At 45.8% G+C, this 19,719-nt stretch overlaps 1 protein-coding gene across 1 annotated transcript in view; it reads right to left on the reverse strand.

Annotated features, from left to right (window-relative positions):
- Positions 1-8,422: 8,422 nt before the first annotated feature.
- CFAP58 (cilia and flagella associated protein 58) overlaps positions 8,423-19,719 on the reverse strand; it is a 102,632-nt gene continuing 91,335 nt past the window's right edge. The window contains exons 17-18 of the mRNA XM_084634152.1: positions 18,792-18,925; positions 8,423-9,589 (exon numbers count right to left, since the gene is read on the reverse strand). Of these exons, the coding sequence (XP_084490278.1) occupies positions 9,469-9,589; positions 18,792-18,925 (255 nt within the window). The 3' untranslated portion in view covers positions 8,423-9,468. The remainder of the gene's footprint in view (positions 9,590-18,791; positions 18,926-19,719) is intronic.

Below are 19,719 nucleotides of genomic sequence, written 5' to 3' on the forward strand. Positions count from 1 at the left end.
GTTTCTCTCCTTCCTCCACTGCACCGGAAACAGCAAGGGAGTTGGTCATTTTTGGAAGACTCATGCACTATCAGTTTAAATAAAAACTCCAATCATGAGATTTCCTAAGTTGTCAATAGGGAATACGTCCAGTTACTAACTCTGAAATATCAGGGGATGGGGAGGGAGGATGGAACAAACCAAATAGTGACAGGGAAACCATAACAGTTATTAATGCACCTTGCTGTGATATTCCAACAAGTCTTTCATCTAGGTGCACATGTATTGGAAAGAGTCTGAGAAAAGATTCAGTGTAACTTTTAAAAAATTGACATAGGCAACGCAGCTAAATCCTTCTAGTGTACTGAGGCCTGATCATTGGAGCTGATCAAAAAAAAAAAAAAAGGTATCAAAACTTTATTTTGATAAAATGTTAATTTTTGCCAAAACAAAACATTTCAGGGTTTTTAAGTGGTTTTTTTTTTTTTTTTTTTTGGGCAAACAGCCAATATCTTCCGGGGCAGAGACAATCTCCCAAGCAATGGAATGTGCTATTTCCTTACTATTATTTGTATTACCCTAGCAACTACAGGCTGCAACCAAGATCACATCTTCATTGTGGTAGGCACTGTACAAATGCATAGGGTATGTCTACACCGCAATTGGTGGCGGTGCTTTGATCCAACTAGAGCAGCTAAAGTAGCAGTGAAGAGATGGCAGCATGGACCCTGACATGGGCTAGCAGTGCAGGGACGTCAGCAAGGTCCCAGACAGGCTTGCACAGCCCATGCGGAAGCCCATGGCTGCAGCACCTTTACAGCTGCACTAGCTACACTAAAGCTAATGCAGGTTTGCCTACGCATGCTGCGATCACACCTCTGACTGTAGCATAGACAGAAACAATCCTTGTCCTGAAGAGTGTGCACTTGAAACAGACAAAACCAACAATGGAACTATTCTTATGCCCATATCACAGATAGCAAGAGGAGGCACAGGGAGATTATACTGACCGAGGTCACAGAGTCTGTTGCAAGAGCAGGACTTGAACTCAGAGTGGCTGAGATGAGCCAGGCCAGCATTCCCCCACAAAACCATCCTGCCTCGCAAAACTGCTTCCTGGATCAATGTAATACTGCACCGTGTTCTTTTTTCCCCCCAGGCATTAGCTAAACTGGCTTTATTTCACCCATTGTCCAGGCTGCAAAAAATGAAAGTTACAGGTTTGTTTTTTATATGAAACTAGATGGGATCACACACACAGTTTGGGGCACATGGTCAGGTTACTCAGGATCAAAAGGCAGGAGATTCTAACTGACCGGATCTGACCAGGTCAGTCAGTCACTGTCACAGAAGACCCTATCCTGTGACTAGTGGCACAGTTGACTTCCCTGGGAGTTGAAGTCACTCATTACCTTGCCAAAGACACTCAGCATAGTGTAGGAATGGGGCCCCAAATTGGGTGCACAGAAAACCTGCATACATGCCCTGGTTCAGCGAAGCACTTAGGCCAGATCCTCAAAGGTATTTAGGTGCCTAACTCTCATTGAAATCAATCGGAGTCAGGCACTTAATTACCTTTGAGGATCTGGACTGTAAACACTTGAATTGTCAATGGGACTACTCATGTGCTTAAAGTTAAGCACGTACTTAAGTGCTTTACAGGTCTGGGCCCTGGGTGATGATGCTGCCATGCCAACACAATCCGTTAGCTAGCCTGGGATCAGGAAAGTGGTTTGAGATTTTGCCTGGGCGCACGGTCTCTCATAAAAGACGCAGGTGAAAATCATGCTAGCTGACGGATGATCTGATTCCACACCTCCCAGCCTCAGTCTAGGAAGCTAGAGAGCCACTGGGGTAAGCAATCAACCGAATAGAGAATATGATAATGCAATGTTATCACTAGGGCTACATTTTGAAGCAAGAGAGTCTTTCACAAAGGTACATGTGTAAGAGTGTCCGATTTTTCATTTACTCACCCAGATCAGGATTTTGCAGCATGCCTAGTTTTGGGCATAGGGCCAGAGGCTGTTTTGGAAAAGGTGACCCAAAGGGACCAACAACTCCAAAGCTACAACAACAAAGGCTAAGGCTACATCTTGTCTTCACAGTGCAGCAACTAGATTTGGCAGCACAGAAGAGAAGCTCTCTCTAGCAAAGACTCTGGCGCAGGAAAAGAGTTCAAGTGTGAAGCCCTGCAATCTGGAAAGAAAGACAACGCTGAACTGTTCCGTAAGTAACAGCCCACCTCCCCACCTGGAAAAAACAACACCACCATCATCCCCGGGAATCCTGTGTGGGGTCAATCATTACCCAATTAACTCCCAGTCAAGGAGCACATCTGCCCTGGCAACGTCCTTAGATCACTGGCATATAGCTCTTAACCCCCTGGAGGTGCCTATATTCTGACAAGAACTCAACATCTGACGCCCGCTACTCGACCAAATCATGCCAGGGTGAGCTAAGGACAGGATTTCAGCTCCATCTCTAAATGGGTCTGTTTCTGTGGCTGTAAGCATGTGATCATGCGTGGTGCAGAGAGCCTCTTGGGACATGACTCAGCCCCTTGAACACCATGGAAGTTACTGTTTGCCTAAGGATCATTGTTAGAAGCTCAGCACATTGCACGTGGGTCGGTTTCAAATATATGGTCAGTCTCTGTGACACCCTTCCTCATGCTAGATAGTACTTTACTGCACGAGTAGTCCTGCTGAAGCCAATGGGACTGCCCGGGGAATGAGATGCTACTGAGAGTGAGAAAAGAGAAGGAGGACTTGTGCCACCTTAGAGACTAACCCATTTATTTGAGCATAAGCCTTCGTGAGCTACAGCTCGCTTCATCAGATGCATTCAGTGGAAAATATAGTGGGGAGATTTATATACATAGAGAACATGAAACAATGGGTGTTACCATAGACACTGTAACAAGAGAATGATCACTTAAGGTGAGCTATTACTAGCAGGAGAGTGCCCCCCCCCCCCGACAACCTTTTGTAGTGATAATCAAGGTGGGCCATTTCCAGCAGTTGACAATAATGTGCACTACAAAAGGTTCCTCCCCACCCCCGCCCCCGCTATCCTGCTGGTAATAGCTCACCTTAAGTGATCACTCTCGTTACAGTGTGTATGGTAACACCCATTGTTTCATGTTCTCTATTTATATAAATCTCCCCACTGTATTTTCCACTGAATGCATCTGATGAAGTGAGCTGTAGCTCACAAAAGCTCATGCTCAAATAAATTGGTTAGTCTCTAAGGTGCCACAAGTCCTCCTTTTCTTTTTGCGAATACAGACTAACACGGCTGCTACTCTGAAACCTGAGAGTGAGAAAAGGCATTAAAATCTGACCCAGAGAGTCCAATACACCACTTCAGATTTGAATAGGAGGGGGCAAGTTTCTGCAGGTGTCCAGGGGCCACTTAGGCCCCTGAAAGTTCTTGGATTTACAGAGGATAAAATGTAAAAATCAGTCTATTTCAGGAGCATGTGTTGTGATTATTTCCTTTACTTCTAATAATTCATAATAATATAGGTTTACTACAACAAAATTACCAACACCACACCCCCTCAGCTGGGTTGTCAGTAGGATTTGAAGTGGGGACCATCAGAGCTAATACCACACATTTTTTATGGCTTGAGAGAAGGGAGCAGCTCCTCTAACAAGTAGCTTTAGTAGGTTTTTATTCTCTCCTGTGGAGCAGCTGCTAGAGGGGAACAGAAACATACTGAGCTAGACAGGAGCAAAGACACTGTGCTAAGTGGGTTAGCGTGTTAGTAGATTGAGAAGTGCCTCATTTAGCAACAACCCATGGGCCTAGCAATGGGAGGCCAGGTATATCCCATGGTCCCACTGACATCCATTCACTGTCTCTCCTGAGAATACTAAAGGGGGAGGTGCCGACATAGCTTCTCCCCCTCAAAGGTGCCGAGCCCTGTTGACCCATCCTCTCCCACTCTCCCCTCTCCAGGCCGAAGCACAAAGCTGCAGTCGTATACGTGCACCTGCATCTAGCTGACCCTGCATGGGAAGAAGAGGCTGGTTGCCGTGGAGGTGCGCCATGAGCTCGCCTTCCCTAGCTGTAGCAAGAATTGGGATAGATTTGTGCTTTGTGGGCCAAGATGATGAACCAGGAACCCCTGCGGATCCCAGCTGCCCAGCAGGGTGGGAGAGGCCTGCTTTCTCCAACCCCCAGACCTGCCACTCCAAGGACTTGGAAACAACTCCCACCCACCGCCGCACCCTACCTAAATGTTTCCTCTGGTGGCAACGTGCTCAGCACCTCCTGAGAGGTTCTAAGCAATCACAATTCCCATTGACTTCAAGGGGAGTTGAGGGTCCTCAGTCCTTCAAACAATCTGGACTCTAAACTGCTCCTAAATTGCATCCATCAAATGCACTTGCACATGCCAACAGTCAATTGCACCTGATTAAAATATGCAGCTATCTGTGCATATTTGACAGGCACAACTTAGGCACTGCTTTTTGAAGATAGGATCCTTAACCCCAGCTCCTGGGTCAAGCTTCTGTCTTACACTTGTTGGGTAACCCCTTATTCCACAAAGAGCCCTGTTGACTTGAATGGGACCATTCATAGAGGAAAGAGCTATTCGATGGAAAAGCTTCACCAACTCTCCTGATAGTTTTTGGAAACAAACTGAAAACATCCTCCCCTGGAAGGGGTGACCCATCAGCGACATCACCCACTGAGTAACTACTACTCATTTATTAAAGTCCCTAAATTCAAATTAACCTAATCTGGAGCCTCCGCTCTGAGAGGGTAAATGCTGAGCCTGATGGGCTTAGTGTGAGCCGGTGAATAGGGAACCAGGTTAGGAACCACAATTCCTGCCTGGTGTTCCAGGCTTTGCCACTGATTCATCCTCCTGTAACTTAAGATTTAAAATAAAACGTTCAAAGAGATCCTTTTCACCCTGCCACCTCTCTCCAAATTTGCTTGTGGCGTAGTTAATTCAGCCCTGGCGTAAGAGGGGGTGGAATACTGCTCAGTGATCTGAGAACTGGCATACTACACACCAGCTCGAAATTTGTATGGCTAAATTATAAAGCTCTGATAATAGTGTTTACAGTGCAAATGTTGACAGACCTACCTGACAGCCAGTGTATCCAGAGGGAGGGTATATATGCTGTGATGCTTTGTTCAGTGTTAGCTCACAGTGATGTCTCATTCCTTCTTCCCCAGGCTGCTAACACCTTGGTTAGCTTTCCTGTAAACTACTGCAGCCTCTTCCTTGCTGGCCACACTGTGTCTCACCTCTCACTCTTCTAGGCCATTTAGAACATATTGCTAAAATCATATTCCTCTCCTGCTGATCCAGCCACAGCTTCCTCCACGCACACATCACACCTTCTTCAGTGATTCTTGGAAAAGCACCCATTCATGAGCACCCCCGTCCCTTCTTATTATGTGTTTGCAATACTGACCTCCCCACAGGTGGGTCCTGGTTGTGATCTGCCTTACACCAGTGAAACCCCATGGACTTCAGGGGAGTGGTTCCTGATTTACACTGGTAGGAGATGACAATAAGGCACGTTGTGTGTGCTGCTATCTATTATTCACACTCCAGTAGTGCCTACAGGTCCCATTTATGGATCGGGGCCGCCTGGTGCTAGGGACTCTGTACACGTGTAGCAAACAGATGGTCCCTCCCCCAGAGAGCTCACACTTCTGTGGCTGAATTTGTTATATCATGTGTGTTGTCTGAGCGAGGCCCTGCTCCTGCAATGTGATGCGGACAGACCCCTCTGCACCAATTGACCTCAGCTTAAAGGGTTAGGGCCTTAGATAGTAAGCTTCTTCAGGGAAGCTACCCTGTCTTTAAAGTAGTGTGTCTCCCCCTCCGGAGCTCTGAAATCAAACACTCAAAATATCACACCCACCATAAGAAAAGTTCCTTAGAATCCATGATAGACTTACCAGGAAGACTGCTATGGACCAAATCCAACACCTGTTGCAGTGAGTGGAAAGGCTCCCATTGACTTCAGTTGGCCTGGATCGAGCCCTACATCTCCATCTTTTCACGTGCTTTTACAGCAACCAAAAGGTGAAGTGTGCCTATTCCTTCTGGTTTACATCTCGCCCAGTGTTGGATTCAATTATCATTATTCAGCGACGGGACCTAAATGAGTACTTCAGAAATGCTGCCTGCCACGCAGGGCTAAGTGAACAAATGATGCTACCATTAAAGTTCTGTCGTTTCCTGCTGTGTAAGTCAAATCTTCAAGCATTAAAAGCGCCTCGGCACCACGCAGATTCACAGACAGTGACAATGATTTTCAAGTTCTCTGGCTTTTATATAGTCCTCGGGGGGTTTGTTCTCTTTCTGGTATGCCTGAGACAGTTTTAATGCCTGAATCTACATAAGGTTTCAGGACTCTCTGACGCTGTAAATTAGGCAGGCTGTAGTTGCTTAGTTCCTGGCAATGATAAAAGTTATTAGCAACAATTCTTAATTTTTCAAATTCCTGAGCAAGTTTAGTTCTCCTGAAAGTGGCAATGTAGCAGGGCGGGACTCACCCCTGCGGCACCTCCTGCTGGTCGTCCAGCGAATTAGCATTTCCAGGCTCCCGAGCACCCTCTGCAGGCCGGTGTCCTGCTTGCCGTTGGGCCCCGAGTCCCTCCCAGACTCCGGTGCTCCTTTCACGCCGGGGTGCTGCCCCCTGGCAGTATCCCCACAGATCTGGGTCTTCCCCCACCCCCTATCCCCACCTCGCCTCAGTCTTTGGCTACTGCCAGTCACCATCTAGCACCCGCTCCCTGGGGCGGACTGCAGTATAATTGCCACTCATCATCGGCAAGGAGGGTCTGGACCTGCTGTTTCTGCCTACTCTTGGGTTGCCCTCTGCAACCCCAGTACCCTTTTCCTAGGCCTTCATCAAGGCCTGCAGCCTGGAGGTTTCTCAGGCCGGAGCTCCCCAGCTCCTCTAGCCTTTCCCCAGCCCTGCTCCACTGATAGGTACCCTGCTCAGCTCCCAAGAGTCAGGCCCCTCTCTCTCAACATCTAGAGAGAGACTGTCCTCCTGGCCCACTGCCCTCTTATAAAGGCTATCTGGGCCCTGATTGGGGCTTGGCCACAGCTGTGGCTGTTTCCCCAATCAACTGAGGCTTGCTGCTTTCCCTAGCAGCAGCCCTCTTGCAGCCTCAGCCCTCTCCCAGGGCTGATTTCAAGCCCTTCAGGGCAGGAGTGGGTGACCAGCCCACTACAGGTAAGTTAATGCAATTGAGCTGGGACAGGGCTAGTGGCCAATGTATTCAAACTTTGGCTGCCTAACATTAGTCTCCTAGCATTTTATTGCCATGTGCTGCACTTGGCAAGTGGGGTCATACTCATTAATCATCCCTTCGGACTGGGAAGCATACTTGCGGTCACAAATCCTAGTACTTTGCATTCCTATAGTGCTCTTCATCTAAGTAGCTTAAAGCACTTTTCAAACAAGAATGAATTAATCCACATAACTCTCCACTCAAGTATTATTATACCCATTTTACAGATAGGTAAACTGAGACAGTGAGCTATTTAAGGTCAGATTCTGCCTCCCCTACTCAACACTGAATAGTACCTTATTCCATTCATAGTCCCATTTATTTTGACACTAGATACTAAACAGTGCAGGTAATGGTGGCAGAATCTGTTTGATTGGGACTTGTCCATGGTCACATAAGCAGAAAGAGGGAGAGCAGGGAATCATCCTGGTGCCTACTCCCCACCCCAGCCTTAACCATTAGATTACGCTCACTTTCCTAGATCCTGATCTGAATTAATGGAAAGACATCCATTGACTTGAATGAACTTTGAATTTGGCCCCTATACAGTACAGTTAAGATATGGAGTAATAAACAAATGACTTATCCGTAATGGGCTGGGCTTCTGAGGCTCTCTGAGCCCTATTCTGCCATTGTTACTCATGTGGAGTAATGCTTTACTCTGGGAGTAGTTTAATTTATTTCAGTATGACTGCTCCCAAAGTACATTACTACTCAGTACATTACTCAAAGTATATTTCTACTACTGAGTAAACGGGGAAAAATCTGGCCTTATAGAAACACTGGAAATTCAGCTCCTTTCTAAAGAATGGCCTAGACCCTATTTGGGACGTCTTCATACTAATATATCCAGGTCAGCCATCTTGACTTTACTGTGATTGGATTATTGTGGTTGTACTGAAATGTCATAAACACACACCAGACAAGAGTCAGACAATAAGACTCCTCTAAAATGATACTGTGGCGTAAATATACTTGACAGAGAGAAAAAAAATACAATAGATCTGATGACTCAGTGTTCTGGCCTCTGATGTAACAGCAAAGTAGATCCCTGTTGTATTTAACTTGAGTCTCCTGAATTAAACACTTCCATTAAAAGTTTCCCACAGTAGCTTTAATATTTAATTATGTGTTCCACCAAAGCAAAGATCAAAATCTCTGCAAAGGGGTTTTTTTTTATTAAATATTTATCAGCATATCTCTTTGGACTAGTTTTTCATCCCCTGAGCCAGGAGAGAGCATTCCATATAGAAAGCAGTTTCAAAACATTTTATTTTACAGCTTGAGAGTTTTCTATACTTCAGCACCTCTTGCAGTGATTTTGTCATATCACTTGGTAATCAATGGTAATTAAATCTCTTTTGGCCAAAAAGGTTGGAGGGCTCACACTGTGTTGCAAAAACAATTTTTTAAAGTTACAAAAATGTTCCAGGATCTTTCTCCTAATAGAAATTAAAGTGCAAAGTTTGCCATGTTTTGAGTTCAGATTTACAAGAAACAATTTATAGAGGATGGCAGGTTCCAGACAGAGTATATAGACTGCCTATTTAAACAGACATAATTATGTCACTTAGTATCCACATCCAGTATGCAGAATTGCATCCCAATTGTACAGTGGGTAGGTCCACTGTGGCCAAAAACTCCCTTGATCTTAATAATGGCTGTAGCAAATATTGAATAAACCAAATGATATTTCTCCCCCACAAAGAATTTTCTCACGTGAACATCTGAGCAAAGAGTTGTCAATTCGGCGTTTGCTTAAAATAGGACATGGAGTTTCTCGTTATTCCTTTTTCCTTGTTTTCTGTTTTTCTCCTTCCTTTTAGTAGATTTAAATTGATGGATAAACGGAATATGTGCTTGGGATGGAGGTAGATAGAGGGTATATAGTTGTGCACATTTAAGTGTTTTGGGTGTTACAATTCTAAATAAAAAGTCACAGTAACAAGGAAGAAATATCAGCATATGTCCCAGCTGTGCAGCTCCATGGACATGTATGTGGTAATGCTGGTGCCATCAAGAGCAGAATTTAGCCTATTGTGTGTAAATTACAGCACTGCCCACTCTAGAATAAGCTTCTTTTATGAAAACAATGCAGTGATACCAAAGAGAACATTTGATATGAGTTAATCTAAAACCATTCTCTGAAACACCCAAGAACTAATTTAGTTCAGCAGGAAAAGTGGGACATGATGAGATGACTCCAGTTTAGGCCATAACCTTGGGCGGCTGCTTGGTGAGAGCAAAGCCTCCCCCAGTGAAACGAGGAACATCCATTCTCTGCATTGGAAACTCCTGCTCCATGTTAGCCAACACTCGCTCCTTATCCCTTTAAAGGAAACAAAGAGGAGAAAGGAAAGAAATGTTTTTCACTTTAACTATGCAACAGTGTTTTCAAACAAAGCAAGTCCTGTGTCCTCCAAAGTTTCTGTGATGCAACCACTCTACCAAGAGATCATTAAAAATATGTTGATTAAAGCCTGTTAGGCTAAACAGCCAAGACTAGGTGTCTGTTTGGATCTAATTAAGCGACTACCGATGATTTTCAGAATTATTAAAAATTAGAACTAAATGAGTTCTAATGTTAGCCGCCCGAAGTTGGTCAGAGCATCTCATTAGAACTAGAATAAGCGTGAGCTTTGTGACTTTGGGTTTCTAATCATCACCCCATTCTACCAAGTCCTCATTTGTTTTCAAACAAATAGCTAGATTCATCAAAGGCACGATGGAGAGATATTTTTCCTTTGTTGAATTTTAATGAATAAATACTGTTATCTGTCTTCAAATTTTAACAAAGTTCCAGTTATAATTATCCAGCCTGTTATATTTGCAGAAAACCAACACTATATCTGTGGGGTACCTATAGCCTCAGGAACTTCCTCCATCTGAGGATCCAAAGCTTGAATGTGGTGGCCTTAAGAGAATGGAGCAATGTTTAGATGTTCACTCTTTAATAGGTCCGGGGGTGGGTGGTATCCAGAGTAGAATAAATATAAAACTTTCAGTTTTCTGAGATACACCTCAAGACTTCAGAGACAGGTGTCAGAAATCATAGAATCATAGAACCATAGGGTTAGAAGGGACTGAAAGGGTCATCTAGTCTAATCCCCTGCCAAGATGCAGGATTTCTTGTGTCTAAACCATTCAAGAAAGATGGTTCCAGCCTCCTTTAGAAAACCTCCAGTGAAGGAGCTTCCACAGCCTCCATAGGCAGTCTGTTCCATTGTCCTACTGTTCTTACAGTTAGGAAGTTTTTCCTGAGATTTAATCTATATCTGCTGTTCTGCAGTTTGAACCCATTGCCTCTTGTCCTGGCCTCTGTGGCAAGAGAGAACAACTTTTCTCCATCTTTTTTTGGCAGCCTTCAAGTATCTGAAGACCGTTATCATACCCCCCTTAATCTCCTCTTTTCCAAACTAAACATACGTAGTTCCTTCAGCCTTTGCTCACATGGCTTGCTTTCCATCCCTTTGACCATCTTTGTCACTCACCTCTGGATCCTTTCCAGTTGCTGCACATCCTTTCTATACATTGGTGACCAAAACTGGACACAGTTCTCCAGCTGAGGCCTACCCAGCGCCGAGTAGAGCGGTACTATTGCATCACATGACTTGCATCCTATGCCTCAGTTAATGCAACCTAAAACTGCATTTGCTTCTTTTGCAACAGCATCGCATTGCTGACTCAGGTTGAAGCTGTGATCCACCACAACTCCCAGAGCCTTCTCAGCAGTGCTGCTGCCAAGCCAGTTTCCCCCCATTCTGTATTTGTGCTTTTGGTTTTTCTTCCATAAGTGTAGCATCTTACATCTGTCTTTGTTACATTTCATGTTGTTGTCCATAGCCCCGTTCCCCAAATTGTCAAGATCCCTCTGAATTTTTGTCTTCTGCAAACTTGATCAGTATGCTCTTCTACACTTATAGCCAGGTCATTCATAAAGATGTTAAACAACACTGGACCCAGAACAGATCCCTGTGGAACCCCACTTGAGACCTCCCTCCAATCTGACATCACTCCATTAATCTTTTCTAATATTTAAAATAAATGAAGCAGGATTTTACAAAGTCCTAGTTTACTATAATAACAGTGGAGCTCTAAGAACTTTACAAAAGAGGTCAGGATACCCTCATTTTACAGATGGGGAACCTAAGGCACAGAAAGGGGAAGTGACTTGGTCAAGGATAACCAACATGTTAATGGCACAACTGGGAATAGATTCCAGGCTTCCTAAGTCACAGTCCAATCTGTCTACTAGGCCATATTGACTGGCCCTAGCTTAGTTAAGATTAAATAAACAGTTATTGTAAAGGAACACAATTTCCTTGTATTTTTTGTCATTTTGCTTTAACAGCTAATCTTTGGCCTTTGCTGATTCCTGCCCAATCTCCTTGGCCCCTGGATTGATCTCCCAGTGAAAAAAATGGCTTCCTATAGTTAGCATTTCTCCCTTGGCCCCCCAATATTACTATCTGAAAAAAGAAAAATCCAAGAGAAACCTCATACGGAGGCCAGGGATGTTTTCTTGTTCCACATGTCATTTGTGTGGAAGCATGGGATTAAGCACAGGTTGGGTTAGGTTAGGGGAGGGCAAACTTTTTGGCACGAAGGCCACATCTGGGCATGAAAATTGTATGGCGGGCCATGAATGCTTACGAAATTGGGGGTTGGAGTGTGGAAGGGGATGAGGGCTCCAGGTGGGGGTGCAGACTCTGGGTGGAGCCAGAAATGAGTTCAGGGTGCAGGAGGGGGCTCCAGGTTGGGACATGGGGTTGGGGTGTGAGGAGGTGGGTGAGGGCTCTGGCTGGGGGTGCAGGCTCTGGGGTGGGGCTGAATATGAGGGGCTGGGGCAAGGGAGGGTGCTCCGGGTTGGGACTGAGGAGTTCAGAGGGCAGGAGGGGGATCATGGCTGGGGCAGGGGGTTGGGGTGTGGGAGGAGGTCAGGATTGCAGACTCCAGGCGGCGCTTACCTCAAGCAGCTCCTGGAAGCAGCGGCATGTCCCCTCTCCCGCTCCTATGTGGAGGAGTGGCTCTGCGCGCTGCCCCGTCTGCAGGAACCGTCCCTGCAGCTCCCATTGGCCTCAGTTCCTAGCAAATGGGAGCTGTGGGAGTGGCGCTTGGGGCAGGGGCAGCGTGTGGAGCCCCCTGGCTGCCCCTACATGTAGGAGCCGGAGGGGGGACATAGCGCTGTTTCCAGGAGCTGCGCGGAGCCACGGCACGCGCAGAGCGGGGCAAGCCCCCGACCCTGCTCCCTGACTGGAGCGCCAGAGCGGGGCAAGCCCCGGACCCCACACCCCAGCGGGAGCTTGAGGGCCAGATTAAAATGTCTGAAGGGCCGGATGCAGCTCCCAAGCCATAGTTTGCCCACCCCTGGGTTAGATGCACACAAATAAACCAAACCACTTGTAAATATTTTTAACAAAGTCAACATAGTGCTGAGGGAAAGTGCCAGGCTGACAGCCCTGGGGCCTGAGGTGCCCCATCTTGACAGGTATTGCCACCCGCAGTGTACTTCAATCCAAAGGCTGGAGTGAGAAGGTTGGCCCAGCTCCATGTCCTTTCAAACTGTGGGTGCCCACTGAGGCTGTCAGCAAGGGTGCCAACTGCAGTGTTGCTGATTCTTGTGCACCAGGTACTGTTTCACACAGCATCATTGTTCAAGCTGTCAGGTGGTAATGACTTTCTGGTTACTGCCTGTAGTCAATGCAGCTACTCACACAGGAAAGGGCTAATGGATCAGGTCTCTGATCTGGATTCAAGCAGGCGACCTAGAAGCGACTAAAGGCTCCGTATCCCATGACCAATCCTCTGAGATCAAACCAATACCATGGTGTTGGAGGGAACCAGGAGAGGTAATGGAGAAGAAAAGCAACAAGTAGTGGTAGGGGAGAAAAGGGAGGAAGAAAGGATGTCAGAGGGAGCTGGGGATGCTGTCAGGGAGGGCCAGGGATCAGAAAAAGAGGACTAAACGTTTACAGTCCCAAACACAAGATTTCCTGCTTGAAGTCAAATCCAAAGCGAAGGTCCCATGCAAGTCCACCAATCATTACAGCCAGGGAAAGCCGCATCACTTCAATAACCAAGACTTTAAATCACAAAGAGGGCAGTACCGTGCAAATCAATAAAGGCCTTTAGATTACACCTTTCTGCAGTGCTATCTAGGAGCATTAACTCAGCTGCATACCAGCATAGTCAGTAATGTTGCCAATGCTGTTGCACCAGCGGGATTCTCTTTTTATCAGCAAAGGCAGCCACAACAGCCATTTGCCGCTATTACAATGATCAAGTCAAAAAAAGTTTAATTTTGGGTTGAACTGAACATGAAATGTCAACAAAATGTAAGCTGGGTCAAATGAAGGAGAAGGAGCAGTGGTGGCTAGGGCACTCCCCTAGTTTGTGGAAGCCCCAAATTCAATTCCCACTGTTCTGGAGAAGGAATTTGGACTTGGGTTTTGCAGGTCACCCTAACCACTGAGTTATGGGCTGTCTCAATCTCTTCTTTTGAAGCTTTCCTACTTTTCATAAATAAACCATTGGAACAGGGATCAACAGCAAACAGTTTCAATCAACCTGAAACTGCATTTTGTTTTTGGCAAATAAACTATTCACCAAAAGAATTTTGCTCAGCTCTAGCGACCTTCCAGAGGAGGAGTGTGAGTCAGGGCTGGGAGCCAAAACAATGTTGTCAACCTCTGAAACAGGTGTGGGGCAACATAAATCACCGAGGTCCTGGACAAGTCTCAGCATTGGCACTTGGATGGATTCCCAGAACACACATAGGGTGTGGCTAGCAGGGAACAAACACCCATGCTCAAAGGATTGGCCTTGTGCCTGGCCCCTGCAGGTGGCTGCCAGGGAGAGATGGCCTGCTAAATTCAACTACTGAGTTTAATCCTTAACTTTTAAACAAAATGATGGGACTGCAGGGCTGGCTCCAGCCTTTTTGCCACCCCAAGAGGCGAAAAAAAAGAAAGGGGAAAAAAACTGATTGAGCTGCCGCCAAAGTGGAAGGGAGGGAATGATGGGCCCGCCGCCGAATTGCTGCCAAAGACCCGGACGTGCTGCCCCAACAACTGACGGAGTGCCGCCTCTTTCTATTGGCCGCCCCAGGCACCTGCTCCCTTCGCTGGTGTCTGGAGCCAGCCCTGTTGGACTGGCATAAACTGACCAATGACGGGAACCTCTTTATCACTGTTTGTGACTGACAGCTGCAAACATAACCATCCCAGGCAAGGTAAAAGAAGTCAGGTCCTGAGTAATGTGATTCTCAATAAAATTATAACAGGACATCAATTCTAGCTACAGACATACAGCAAAACAGGAGCGTATTTCTTTTCTTCTCATGCACAAAAGCTAATATGAAACCAAGGTCCAAACTGTAAACATTAAAAGTGTTTTCAAGAGGACACTTAACTGTTGGAAATGGATTGTTAGACATTATGGGAGCCTCATGTATTGATCCTAAAACTCCAGGAAGGCCATTAGCAGTGAACAATTGTTGATAATTCCAACATCGAGGCAGCTTTATACAATTTGCAGATGGACAAAGGTCACTTGTCATCACTGACTATTTTGCTAGTTCCACCATCAGTACTGTTTGCTCTCTAAAATACAGTTAAGGCAAAGACAAATGCAGGTAGCTTTGAATCACAGTCAACAAAAATGGAAAAATGGAGTTTGGAGTGTCTGAGGGGGCAGGCTGGGGGAGAAGATGGGTGGAAGGAAAACTGGCTCATGCAAAAAAACATTACTGGAAATCAAACCATCCAACTGCAAAATTACATCATCCCCTAGAAACCTCTCCTTGGGGAAAATATCTACATTTCCAGATGTAAGCAGTGTCAGGATGAGCTCCACCCTGACATCTGGTGGTGAGGTGTGGCAAGTTGTGGAAAAGAACTTCAGGGGCCGATCTCATTTGCATAGGCACACCCACCACGCCTAGAATGAGACCATAGCTGCCCAAATGGTCACTTTGGCCGCTGTGGGATCCCCAGTGTCTCTGTTATTGGGGCAGGAAGAATAAATTGCTATTACCCTGATTATGGGAACTGTGCTTGGAACTGTACGTGGCCTTTTGTTATGATGGAGGGATTCACCATCAACTAAGTAGCACTCGCTAGGCAAGGGTCATGGGTTCCAAAACTGTGTGAATGGAGAGAGGCTGGGGACAAGTATTAATACTTGGTGGCATGGGCCCCTTGGTGAGGGCCTTACATGCTAATTGCACTTCCTCCTCTCTCCACTGTGGAATATCAGAGCTAATTTTGATTTCATTAGAAGTCTAGTTATAGGCTGCTGAGCTCACTTTGGGCTGACAGTGCACCAGCACTGGGGCTCCCCTATTATAAGCTGAATTCACCTAAGCGCTGAAATCACTGAGTGTTGTGTTAAGTAGTGGGGGAGCCTGAAGATATATTGTGGAGCAGTTTGCAGGACGGCTGGCGAAGCAGTTCGACACGGAGCAGTGTGTGGATGGCAGGAGCTGCTTGTGGGCCGTGGAGCTGAGCGAAGGAGTTCGTGGGGCGGCTGGCGGAGCGGAGTGCAGCTGCGCGAAGGAGTTTTGTGGGGCGGCTGGCGGAGCGGAGCGGAGCGCCGCTATGGAGCTATGGGGCGGTCAGCTTCAGATCACGTAAGGTGCCTCTTACCCCCGTCCCATTTCCACCCAGGTTGGGAGGTAAAGCTCCGCCAATAAACTTTCGAACTCTGGGGCTGCCCTGACCAGGGACAGAGACTTTTGGGGCATTGGACTTTTGGGGTTGCTGGACTCAAGAACCAAAGGGAAAAGGGCATGCCCCAATTTGCCTGGGGTGGAGTTGTTTTTGCTCATGGGTTGTGTTATGAATCCGGTTGGTGGTGTTTCCCCAACATAATGCCACATTGTTTCTCTCTGTTATTAAAAGACTTTTGCTACACTCAGACTATGTGCTTGCGAGAGGGGAAGTATTGCCTCTTGGAGGCGCCCAGCGGGGGTGGTATATATTTGTCCCAGGTCACTGGGTGGGGGCTCGAGCCGGTTTGCATTGTGTTATTGGAATGGAACCCCTAGATATTGAACCCGGCCCTTGTTGCTGCCAACTCTGACGGGCAGAAGGGTTACACAAACATGACTAGTGATTCTGGGTTCAACTTGAGGCACCATAATGGGGCCTGATTTTTCAGACTGTGTCAAGCACCCACCACCTGAAAATTAGGCCCCTTTAAGGCATCACAAGTGGAACACCCAAAAAACACTGGTCACTTCTGAAAATTGAGAGCAGCTGGTTTGAATGCTCAACTGTGCTCTGTGACTATAGAGGGAAATTACCTACCATCAAACTAAAACATTCAGCATTGGCTAAAACACTAGTGACTAACTAGATACAAAAAGATTCAGACACAGCCTGAGGTAGAAAGGGGTGAGAAGTCTAGCAAAGAAAGACTGTAGGTGCAGCTGAGGAGAAGAAAGAAGTGCTTGGGCATTGCTCCTCCCGTCTAAAGCTGTGGGTAATGAATTTCTGCAGCCACAAGGGAGCACTCATGCAGCCCCAATGAGCGTGGTTTTTCTCCAAGACTCTGCGGCATCAGGGATACATGATCCCAACATTAGGAATATGCATTCAGAAGAAGAACTACCTCCCCCATCAGGGTGCTGTGCAGTTTGAATATTTGTAAAATCCCTTGAGATCCACAGTCCAGTCAGTGCTTGAGAAGCCTTCAGTAGATGCACCTGAGCTGCCCAGTTACCACCCTGAATCCAAACTCCTATTTCTGAGTGAGATAATAGAGAAAGTGGCAAAGGGTCTCCTCCAACCGTATCTGATCAGCACCAATACCGGGACCAACCTAAGTTGATGTCAGACAAAGACGCTGTTGCTGCAAAATAGTCTCCTGACCATGGGCCAGGGCAGCTGGCTGAAGCTCAACCCAGCCATGACCAAAGTGATGTTGGTAAGTGAGGGGATACACTTAGAAGAAGTGGCACACACTACTACATCATCCTCAACTAAGTATGTCCTCGCATCAATGATAAGGATAGTTTACAGTCTCATGGCCCTTAGCAATAATGGCAATGAATGCTTCTTCTCATCTATAGCAGGCCAGGAGATCCACCCCATGCTGGTGGACGCAGATATGGGCACACTGATCCAATAAATGGTAAAATAAGCTCTGACCAGCATTTTTATGCTGACCATCTGCATAAACAGAGGAAGTGACAACTAAGTTACAACTAAGTTACAATTTCATAGAAGGCATGAAAGATAAAAATGTATAAAAACTTGGGCAGGAAGGAGGACACACAGGTGCCAGTGTGTAATTGGTTAAATTTTTTGTTATCTAGGAGTGTGGGACATTGTGATAAGTTTGAAGGAGGTAGCTCATTTTACCTATATAATGTAAATGAAAAACAATGCTCTTTGGGAACCATTTCCGGACCACAATTCAACATCAAGCTGCTGGAACTCTGACCCCCTGCACAACCGTGACATGCAGAGGCATCGCCGGGAACCCTCAGATGAGTGGATCCTGACTGGCCAACAGGAGAAATTTGTCTGTATATTGGGAGTAGTGAGCATAAGAGATTTGTTTGTTACACGTATTCTGTGTGTGTTGCTAATAAATAGATGTTTAAAGCACAGCTGTGTAAGACTCTTTCACTGGGAAAAGATAACACAGACCCGTAGAGCCTGGAGCCCCGTGGGAAATGGCAGGTACTTAAATTGGCCAGGTTTCTCCTGGAGCCCCATGGGAAAGAGTAGGTGCCTTACACCCTGAGCCCTCGGTCAGGAAAATGTGGTGGTGCCTAAATTGACCAGGTCATGCCTTGAGCCTTCGGTAGGGTATAGGTGGGGTGCCCTATATTGTGCGGGTAACATAGGAATGAATACAACAGCCTTAAAAATAGCTCCAGCTGGTGTAACATGCTGCATCGCATCTGCTAAGAGATTCAGACCAAAGTAAACATATCACCCCAGTGCTCCACTCAATGCAGTTTTCTCCCTTCCCAATATCAGATCAAATTCACAGTCCTTGCACTGATCTCCAGGTACCTCAATAGGATGGCCCTAGGCTCTCTCAGAAGTCACCACAATTATGACAGGTGATCTTTGTGAACCATGGAATTGTTCAGTTGTGTTCGTGGGGGAACAGTGCTTTCTTAGTGCCCAACCTGTGATGATGAATCCCATCCTAATGCAATAGCATTCACACAATAACATACAACCCTGAAGCAGCAAATATACTGTAAGTGTTGCCAAAAAAAGGAGACTAGAGAATGGAAGAACAGGATGGAGAAAGGAGGAGGAAGATGGAAGACATACGAGAAGATGGGAGAAAAGAAAGGGAGGAAGAGGAACATGCGAAAGAAAAACATTTAAAGATTTTTTTTAAAAATGTCTAGACCTGCTCAAGGAGAAGAGGGAAGAACTCTGAGAGCACCCAAACTTTTCTGCATTTATATCTTTGTAGGCACTCAGATGCAACTGAGGTGGGCCATGCCTAAGGTTGAGGGTTAGCTGGAGAGACGGATCAAGAGAATTAACATTATTCCTTACTTGGTCTGCTGTTCCTTGCGTTTCTGGGTTAGGTATTTCTTCTTCACATTCAGAAGCTCATTGCCCAGTCTCTCTATTTCATACTTGTACTCTTGACTCTGTGATTCATACATGTTCAGTTCTGAAGACAAAACCTAACCAACCAAAAGCAAAAAATAAGCTTCACAGCTTCACAGGTTACATCTTTCACACACTCCCTTCTCCCCTATCAGATAAAATCTCAGAGTTAAAGCTACACTGCGTATTTCACCAAGCAGCTTTTGAGAGACATTAACAACATTTACTGTAGTCCTCCACCTTCCTGGACCCAAATGTGAGCCAAAGACCCAAAACAAGGAGCACAGACAAATAATTAAGCAGGGAATTTTAAAATGGCATAGGATCCATCTCTTTACCACAAGTTATATTTTCCTAGCATTTCAGTGTCTTGATTATTAATTTCTGATGTATATAATTTTCAGCAGTGAAAGTAAGGTAAAGGCATATTTGTGGGGGTTAGAGAAAACTGTGGCTCTTAAAATGAAAGTTGTCCAGTTTAATGAGGGAGAGCTGAGAGATATAATGTGAGCCGGACATTTCAAAATGCTTGCAGTTAGAGTTGTGCTTTCTATCTTTACTAATCAGGAGAGAGCTGGCTGGGGTCTAGACTTCCAGGGAGTAGAGCAAATGTTACTCTGGAATCTTTCGGCCATCTGCCTATACCATTACGTCATTAATGTTTCTAACTGAAGGACGATTTTAGACATAGTTGAAAAGCCATCCTCTTCTACTAGCATTAATGTACCTTCTGTTGTGCACCCTTTCAAAACACTCATAAATACCTATTTCATGCAGACTTTACAAGACCTGCCTCATCAGAAGCGAACAGGAACTTTAATATTGCATTTTTGTTCAAGAGGACCCACTGTATTATAGAATATAATTAACT

This window comes from Lepidochelys olivacea, assembly GCF_965140295.1.
Source record: "Lepidochelys olivacea isolate rLepOli2 genome assembly, chromosome: 7".
Classification (NCBI taxonomy): Eukaryota; Metazoa; Chordata; order Testudines; family Cheloniidae; genus Lepidochelys; species Lepidochelys olivacea.